The 9,820-nt window shown below is 45.1% G+C and overlaps 1 protein-coding gene across 1 annotated transcript in view; it reads left to right on the top strand.

Moving 5' to 3' along the window:
• The first annotated feature begins 286 nt into the window (after positions 1–286).
• Positions 287–9,820, top strand: part of SCGN (secretagogin, EF-hand calcium binding protein) — a 48,520-nt gene continuing 38,986 nt past the window's right edge. The window contains exons 1-2 of the mRNA XM_075919799.1: positions 287–517; positions 1,535–1,605. Of these exons, the coding sequence (XP_075775914.1) occupies positions 445–517; positions 1,535–1,605 (144 nt within the window). The 5' untranslated portion in view covers positions 287–444. The remainder of the gene's footprint in view (positions 518–1,534; positions 1,606–9,820) is intronic.

Below are 9,820 nucleotides of genomic sequence, written 5' to 3'. Positions count from 1 at the left end.
CCTAACTGGGGTCAGCTGTGGCCAGCTGTTTTACAGTGGCGCACTCACCCTCTCCCTCTCTTCTCCCCCCCCACCTTCCATGCCAGACGGCCACAAGCTGGGTGCCTGCTGCACCCTTGGGGTGAGCAGTGGCTGGCCTAGCGGCTACAGGGCCCCCAGTAGGCGTCGGAGGAGAGGGGCTCTGGCTCGGGGGGAGGGGCAGATCCCCTCTCTCCCCCTCCCCCCTTGGGGAAGAAACCGCAGAAGCGAGGGCGGAGGCGGCAGCCGCTCCCTCCCCTGAGGTGGCCCGGCCCCTGCCCGGCTCCCTTGCGCAGGGAGGGGCCGTGCGCACGAGCCTCCCCGCGGGCTGCTCTGGGGAAAGCCTCCCGCCCCTCGCCGGGCGGAGCGGGCAGAGCGCTTCAGCCGCTGCCTGGCGTCGGGCGCGTTCTCTCCCGCGGCAGCACCATGGACAGCAGCCCCCTGGAGCAGCTGGACGCCGCCGGCTTCCTGCACATCTGGCAGCGCTTCGACGCCGACGGTGCGGGAGGTTTGCTGGCGCGGGGCGGGTCCCGGGGCTGGGAGCGCGGCCGGGCTTCCCCCTCTGGCTGGGCAGTGCCCTTCGCTACCTGTGTCCGCGGGAATCCCCAGGGGGGTCTGCCCGCTGCCTCTGTGGTGCGGGGCCCGAGTCTAGCTCACGCTTGCCTGGGGCTTCCACTCACCCCTGTACTTTTTCTGAGTTTGCCAGCCGCGGCAGGTGTTGCCTTGCGCCCCTCTAGCCCGCAGGCAGGGTGATAGCATTCACATCGTGCCGCTAGGGACCAGGCACATCTTCTCTCGGCCCGCAACCATGATGCTATTTCTAAAACCAAGTGCTTGCTGAGCATCTACCCGCCCTAAGTAACTGGATGAACCTTCCAAGACATCCCAAACTTCATAAAATCATAGTCACTTGCAGGACTGGATAAAATGGCAGGATTAAGTATTATCCTCATGGAAGGACTAAGTATTATCTAGACTATCTCTGACAGGTATTGGTGTAACCTATTCTTAAAAATCTCTAATGATGAAGATGCCACAACTTCCCTAAGCAATTTATTCCAAAACTTAACCACCCTGTCAGGAAGTTTTTCCTCATGTCCAACCTAAACCTCCCTTGCTATAATTTAAGACCATTGCTTCTTGTCTTATTCTCAGAGTTTCATGGGAATAAACTTATATACACCAGGCAAAAAAACTTTAATAATATATTTACTTTGCAGAGAATGCTCTTAGAGCACAAAAATATTTGTCTACTATAGTACTGCTGCTGCTGCTTTTTTCCTTTTGGCTAAAATCTTTAAAATATAGTAAAGGAAAATTAAAAATATTTAAATGCTAAGAATTTGAATTAGGCTATGTACCATCAGAGAGGAAGGGTGGATAGACTTATTTAAAAATAAATAGAATATTGCACGGTTTCTATAAACATAAAAATATTTCTATAGTATGTAAATTGTGCTTTGAGCTAGAGCAATAATGATGTCTGATCAATAATGTATGTTTTAATTGTGTTTAGACAATGGTTACATAGAAGGGAAGGAGCTTGATAATTTTTTTCATCATCTGCTGAAGAAACTGGGCACATCTGTAAGTACTTACCAAATTACATGCATGTGACGATAAGCACAACCACATTTTAAAAGCTTTTATATCTTTTGCTCTGTGACTACTATTTTCCATAGTGAGACCAAAGATAAAAGGTTTTATTTTCTCCTAGCAACAAGGTGGGGTTTAAACAGGTGCAATAACTCTACCTCTATTAGAGCTGTTTATTTTCAGTCCAACATCTGTTACTCACTCCAAGGTTGTTATTCTGGCAAAAACTAAATCTCCTCTTTGAAAGCTTGGAAGAAAATTGATTTAGATTAATAAAAATGGAACTAAAATGCTTTCATACAGAATTTAGTCTTGGAGGGAAAAGTAGCCAGTGATTATGCTTGATTAGCTGATTTGCTAATATGATCATTGACTTTGGAAATAAAACTGCCATAGAACTCTTCTTGTATTAATTTTAACCAGTGCAGCTGAAGAGTTATGCCTTCATTCTTTAAAGTGGCTAAAGGATAAACATATGACTCAAACATATTGCTCATAAGATCAATACTTGTGTATCTTTGGCTTGAGTTTTTGTAGCTCTGTTTCATACTATTTATCAGTGCTTTTCATCTTATACTTCCCATCTGATTCCACAAATCAAAATGTAGAAAAAGTTTTATGATAAAATCTCCCTTTCTCCCTTTTCTTCAGTTCACACTTTGCCTTTGAATGTCACTACAGACTGGAGAAAACTACCGTTACTAAATAAGTCTGTCCTAGAATTTGCAAAAAGATTACATTAAAAAATCTTTTCACTACAGGGTTAAATCCAACAAAAAGAGCCAACATCTCTTAGAATAGAAGAAATTGACACAAAGCAAATAAATATGAAGCTACTGCATTAAATAAAAACAGATAAGATAAACAGGCTAGTTAAATCTGAACAAATTTCTGACTACAACCGGCAAAATTAAGTATGGATCTTATATACTCCAATTTGTAATCATTCTAAACAAAACAGAACTTTTGTTTCATTTGCAAAAACAATACTCTAGTTTTATTGTGAAATATTGATGGCATGTATAGTCTATTTAGAATTTACATAGAAATTGTATAAAGGTAGAAACGTTTCAGAGATGAGGAATGAGAATGATTCTGAATATTAAAATCAAATGAAGAGAGATTGAAAAGATTGTGATTATTATTTTTAAAAGAAAATGAAGGCTTCCATTCTGTCTGTTTTGTAACACAAGAACAAAGGGCATTCAGTGAAACTGAAAGGTGGCATATTCAAAACTAATAAAAAGTGTTATTTCACACGAGGTAGCTTTTGACTAGAAACCATTGCTATAGGACAGGAGTGGGCAAGAGGCTGCCTGTGGGCTGGATCCAAGCCACCAGATCCAGTCCACAGCCACCTTGCCAGAATCCTTAGACAGAGAACAGCTCACGCTTTAAGAAGACAGCTGCTCTTTGCTCTGGATGGCTAGGGAGGGAGGAGGGAGATTTCTCATGCTGTTCCTGCCCCCCAGCAAAATATCTCAGCTCCTATTGGTCAATCTCTCAGTTTCCTGCCAACAGGAGCTGAGAATTTTTTCTGGGAGCAGGGGCAGTGTGGGAAGACTTCTCCCTCCCTCCCTGTCCCCCTTCCCTCTCCTCCTCATGCCCAGAGTGGAGCCACATGGAGCAGTGAGCAGCCTGCAGCAGAAAATCTGCCCCAGATTTCTACAGGAAAGTGCCTCCCAGCCAGAGCCTACCTCTGGCACCCAACCCCTTCTCCCCACCAACTACCTGACCCAGACTACCACCCACCTCTGCACCCCCTTCTCCTAGGTCACAACTTCCTCCCAGACCTTGAACCGTCTCCTAGAGCCCCTCCCCTAGGACAAAATCCTTTCCTGCACCCACACCCCCTACTGAACCATGCACCCCAAGCCTCTGCCCCAGATCACAGCCTTCTCCTTCGCCCAAACTCCCTCTCAGATCCCTCACCCTCATCCTCTCCTGCATCCCAGTCCCCTATCTCAGGTTCCCTTCTGCACCCAACCTCCATCCCAGATTGCACACCCCCTCCACAGAAGTGTGGCCCTTGACCACTGGCCAAAATCTTGGAGGGGCCCCCCATTAAAAATTATTTTCCATTCCTGCCATTGGATGTTGTCAAGAGCAACATTCAGAAAGGGATCAACATTTTTATTTAAATAAAAATATCTAGATTTATAACAAGGCTAAATAAAGTATTAGAAGAGATATGAGGTTTCAAGCTTTGGAGTTTAAGCCAACCTTCAAATATTGGAAGAACTGTGTAGTGCACATTATCCAATGTTTGCCTACTCTGGGATTTCTTGCACTGTCTTCAGAAGTGCTGGTCACTGTAGGAGTCAGAGTGCTGGACTACATGGGATATGAGACTGCTACAGTACAGCAAGTTGTATGTTCCCATGATTGTGTATCACACACACAAGTCTACGTGTAGTCAGTTTCATGGTTTGAAATAGGGTATTACATACCAAAACAGTAGAGCACAGAAACTAGTATGTACTGGGTTAAGAATAGAATATATTTTTCCCTTTGTTAAATAGGGGACATAATGACAACTCTCATCTTTACCAAAAGTTATATGTTCAAATGATTTAATTTAAATCAGCCTGATTTTCTTTTCTGCATCTCTCATTTTCTATATCTACTGTTGATATTATAAGAAAAAAAATTCAAATAAACAAAAACTCCAAATTAAATGTAAGGAACAGAATATGCCACACTCCTTTGCAAAGGAGATGTTACTTAACAGTAGGGGTGCCAGTATGTGGCTTTAGACAATATGATCATGTGTTGCCTTGCAGACCTTCCCCTAGTAACCACAATTCAAGATGGATGTTAATAAATTAGAGAAGGTTCAGAAAAGAGTCATAAGAATGATTAGAGGATTAGAAAATATGCCTTATGCTGATAGACTCAAGGAGCTCAATCGATTGAGTGAGACAAAGAGAAGTGTAAGGCGTGACTTGATTAAGTACCTACCTGGAGAGCAAATATTTAATACAGGCAGTCCCCGGGTTATGTACAAGATAGGGACTATAGGTTTGTTCCTAAGTTGAATTTGTATGTAAGTCGGAACTGGCTCCAGATTTAGCCGCTGCTGCTGAAACTGACCAGGGGCTGACTACAGGAAGCTGGAGGCAGAATTGCTCTGCCCCCAGCTTCCTGGAATCAGCCACTTATCAGTTTCAACAGCGGCTGAATCTCGAGCCTGGGACAGAACAGCTGGGCTGCCAGGTAGGTCCCTGCAGGACCAACCCGGCAGCACCCCAGCTGCTCTACCCCAGGGTCCACAACAAAAGCCTGGTCTGCTGGGGGGGGGGGGGCGCACTAGCTACGCCCCCCCCCCAGCAGACCAGGGACACGGGGAGCAAAGCCGCAGCGGCAGCAGGGTACCGTGCCTCTGAGGCTTTGCTCTGGCAAAGCCTCAGAGGCGCGGGACCCCGCCGCCACTGCCGCTTTGCTCCTCGTGTCCCTGGTCTGCTGGATACAGTCCCCAGCAGACCAGGGACACCCGGAGCAAAGCCAGGGAGGCGGAGGGGTCCCGTGCCTCAGCGGCGTGGGACCCGCTGCTGCTGCGGCTTTGCTTCCGGTGCCTCTGGTCTGCTGGGGACCGTCTCCAGCAGACCAGAGGCACCGGGAGCAAAGCGGCAGTGGCGGCGGGGTGCCGCACCTCTGAGGCTTTGCCAGTGCAAAGCCTCAGAAGCACGGGACCCCTCCGCCTCCCCGGCTTTGCTCCAGGTGTCCCTGGTCAGCTGGAGACGGTCCCCAGCAGACCAGGGGCACCCGGAGCAGCTTTTCTCGCCCCGGAGGTCGAGGTGGCGGGACCGCTGCGCTCTGGGCGGTCCCGCTGCCTGCGAGCTCCGGGGCGAGAAAGCCCCGTTCTTTTTGCCGACGTAAGTCGGATCTGCGTAAGTTGGGGACTGCTTGTAATGGGCTTTTTGATGTACCAGAGAACAGTATAACACAATCCAGTGGGTGGAATTGGAAGTTAGACAAATTCAGACTGGAATCAGGCATGCATTTTTAGTGGTGAGAATAATTTGGAACAATGTATTCAAGGTCACAGTGGATTCTCCATATCTGACCATTTTTAAACCACCATTGGATGTTTAATTAAAAGATCTGCTCTATAAATCATTTTTGGGAAGATCTATGGTCTATGTTATATTCTGACCTCCTATGTATGATCACAGTAGACCCTTCTGGCCTTGTAGTCTATGGTCTATTCTCAATTCTCATTGTTTAACTAAGGGCAAAATTATCTCAACTCTGTAGGGTAATATTCAACCCCCATATTCTGCTTCCCCTGCATGGGTGGATTGCCCATTGTGGCTACTGAGAAATACTGAAGTTGAGTAAGGCTGAGAGTAGAATTTTGTGCTTTGATTGGAAGCTCTTTAGGGTAAAGACTTTTTTGTATTTGTCTCTTAAACATCATGAGTCAGGCTGTGAGTCTGTCACAGAAGTCACAGATTCTGTGACTTTCCAGGATCTCTGTGACATCTGCAGTGGCCAGTGTGACTGGCCCTGCGGGCTGCCTGAGTAGAAAATGGGAGCTGCAAAACTAGTGGTCAGGGTGCAGGCAATGCATGGAGCTCCCTGGGTATAACTCCACCTCGGAGCCAATGGACATGTTGCCATTTCCAGAGAGCTTCATGGAACCAGATAGGGAGTTGTCACCCCTGCCAGCCTCCTCTCTCCAGCAGCAGTGGAGGTCCCAGGCTGCATGCAGCTTGTCATTCCCCGTCCCCCAGCACCAGTTGGGGTCCCAGGATACACACTCACCACCCCAAGAGCACTAATGGCATCCCAAGGTACTCCCACAAAGCACCCATAGCACCTCTTGGCTGTGCACCTCTCCCCCCAGGCACCCAAGATTTAATCAAGGGTTTATATTACAAGTCATGGGTAGGTCACAGGCTTAAAATTTTTGTTTACTGCATATGATCCATCCATGACATTTATTATGGCCAGGTCTACACTAGATCCAGCAGCTTGGCTTAAGATAAAATACATAGCTGGAGTCATCTTACCTTAAACCAAGGCTGACAAGAGCAGGAGTGCCAGATGCTGGCGGGAGCACCCTCTGAGTTCAATTTAGCGAGTCTTAACTAGACTCGCTAAATTGAACTTCAGAAAATCGATCACGGTAGCAGTGATCTTCTATGTAATGTAGACAAGGCCTAAAAACACATATGACAAAAAAGCATGAGTCTTAATCACAAGCATCGCAGAACTATATATAAATGACTTATTTTTGTATTATCATATAACATTATATTTACCCACCATTTTTCTTTCAGCACACATCACCTGTTCTATACATACTTTCTACTGATATGTGGACAAACCCCTTCTCACATTGCAAAGAGCTGAGGCCCCATGGCCTGCTGATAGCAGCACAGGACTGAGAACTAGGATCTCTGCATTTTAATTCCAGTTTTAACACTGATTCCTTTTATGGGCACTTAACCTCTATGCCTCTTCTACCCTCTGCTGCAAAGAAACAATAACATTTAATGACATACCTTGCAGACGCATTACAAGGATTAATTAGTTACTATTTCTAAAGTGCTATCCAAGTGATAAATAACATTATCAGCTCTGGAAGTTGTCTCTGCTTGAATAGTGAACAGTTTCATAATTATATTTTTTTCAACTTCCACTCTCTAAGCTATTATTTTCCCCTAATGACCACTGTAGTCTGCAGCTCTGTTATTTTTCTTAGTTACTCTGCTACATCTTCATCTGACACTAAATGCAAGAGCATCAGAGCAGCTGGGGAAACAATTAAAGACAGAGTCTACAAGCCACTAGAGAATCAGATTTGTGAATTACAAGCACTGGGCAAGAAAGAGGATTCGGAATGTGTCATGAGTGGAAATATTTAGATTCTAAATATCTTTGAACTTTTGGAGTGTTTTGAAACAAAGGAAGATCTTAATTTTACAAAGGGCTTCTAACTGTATAATGGGACAAACAACCTCCCTTTCTTTATCTAACTATGAAAAGCTGTTTGGTGTCACAGTTCTACCATCACTCCTTTGATTTGCAAGTAGATGTAAGTTAACAGGCACTTCACCTTGAATGATCCCTTGAAATATGTGTTATCTATTTATGCTAAACAATCTCTCCAAACCCTTGTATTTAGCAGTGACAGTTAGAGTTAGTTACCCCGACATGAAGAAGAGCTCTGTGTAAGCTTAAAAGCTTGTGTCTCTCACCAATAGAAGTTGGGCCAATAACAGATATTATCTCACCCATCTTGTGTCTCTAATACATGTGCAGAAGTCTTAGTAAATTGCCACTTTGCCACCCAATGAAATCCACAGCCCCTGAGTCAGGTGCCTAGGTGCCCAATGTGTGATGGGGTGGGGGAAGAGTTAGCTGTCAAAGAATGGGATCCACAAAAGGCCATCATACTAAGGCATAGTCATGCTTCAGAATGAGGTCAATGTAAGCTGCCTTGCAGCAGCCTACCGGTGGAAGGGTCTTCATTAAATCTGCCTCCCACTGATGTGTTTCTTTCTGCCGATTTAGTAGGACCCCCCCACCCAAGTGGTGTGAAGTCACAGCTGATGTAAATGGGTGTGTGGCTTACATCTACTGCTACTGCCTTTCAGGAACCATTCCACGGTGCTGCACCTTCGCCATACAATTGATATAAGTACTATTGATGAGGACAAACACTGCTGATACGAAGCAGCAAAATGTACGCATGCACACACACAGGCCATGGAATAGCTGCAGTGGCTGTGTGCTGATGCAACTTTGCTCAACATACTTTTGTAGTGTACAATGGGTTGAGCAGAGTGGTGCCTGACCTACCCAGGCTTATCTTAAACCAACAAATATTTGTCATCTGAAGAAGTGGGTTGTGCCAAGGAAAGCTCATGATACTATCTCTATTTTTTTTTGTTAGTCTCTAAAATGCTACAGGACCACTCATTTTTTAAGCTTGTTTTCTTAAGTTACAGACAACATGGCTATCCCTCTGAGACTTTTAAACATGCCCTTGGCCAGCAAGAGAAGTGAAAGGAACCACGGTCCAGTGGTTAGGGCACTCGCCTAAGAAGTGGGAAACACACATTTAAATCCCTGTTCTGAACCTGAGTCTCCCATAGCCTGGGTGAATGACCGATCACTGTTCTAGAAGGGAGGTTGCCTTTTCCTTCCCCCATCCATTGGGATGGATTTGCATGTACTCCTACTGGAATGGGCCCTGTATGCGGCACAGGTGAGGGAACACTTAGTTTAAGGATCCTGCTGGAGCTTAGTCATGATGCTGCTGCCTGCCCAGTGATGGAATGCACTAGAGGAAGGGGGGAAGGAATTATATGCACTGTATCAAAACACACTCACACTAGTGCACTCAGCTATGATATGAATGACTGCACTTCTGGAGCACTCCATCTCCTGCTCCATAGCCCAGAAGCCTAAGCCTAATGAAGCAGGCGAGGGGATAGTCATATTATCTCCTCAGTGCACTAGTCTGACTGGAAGGAGCCATGCTTATGCTAACCCTGTTGTACATAGAGCATACTCCCCATAAAGCCCCAAAGGCATTATTCCTGCTCTTAGCATCCATAGCCTTGCTGTAATTGTGCACTTCCTCCCACAGTTTGTTGTGTTAAATAGAGCCCTTCAGGTGTTCAAACATTCAGTATAGTAAGTCATATGAATGAAGGCTTATGGTCCAAAATATGCACTAACCTCAAAGCCATCCAAACTAGAGTCCTATCAGCCAATTCAGTGAGCTTGTCAAAAACCTAACCACCCAAACTAAAAGTTGGAAGATCCTTGCTTGACAGATAGACTTCTGCAGAAAAAATATTTCCCACATGTGACTGGTATTTGGTAGCCAAAGAAGAAAAGGAACAGGAACGAGTGTAAATCTAAGACCATACAGTAATGGAGGCTATAGAAAATATTAAACTAAATAAAGGACCATGTCCACTGCACAGCTCTCCCGGAGCTACTCAAGAAGAGAATTTGGCCCAGTACATGCTGAGTAAGTTACATCCCAAATAACTTTAAAACGTTCTAGTTTTAAAGCTCTTTTCCTTTCTTTCTGGTAATTTAATTTTCTGAATACATTATATTTTAAAAATGTCATATGTAAGGAACTAAGACTAACATAAAAATATGCTTGTTCTAATGCTAAAAGATATATTAGCACAGTGCAAGGTCAATGCATCTTTATTCCCCCTCCATAGGCCAATGA

The sequence above is a fragment of the Pelodiscus sinensis genome, chromosome 2 (genome assembly GCF_049634645.1).
Source record: "Pelodiscus sinensis isolate JC-2024 chromosome 2, ASM4963464v1, whole genome shotgun sequence".
NCBI lineage: Eukaryota > Metazoa > Chordata > Testudines > Trionychidae > Pelodiscus > Pelodiscus sinensis.
The sequence above is the reverse complement of the archived record's forward strand: the minus strand, read 5'-3'. Positions and strand labels throughout refer to the sequence as shown.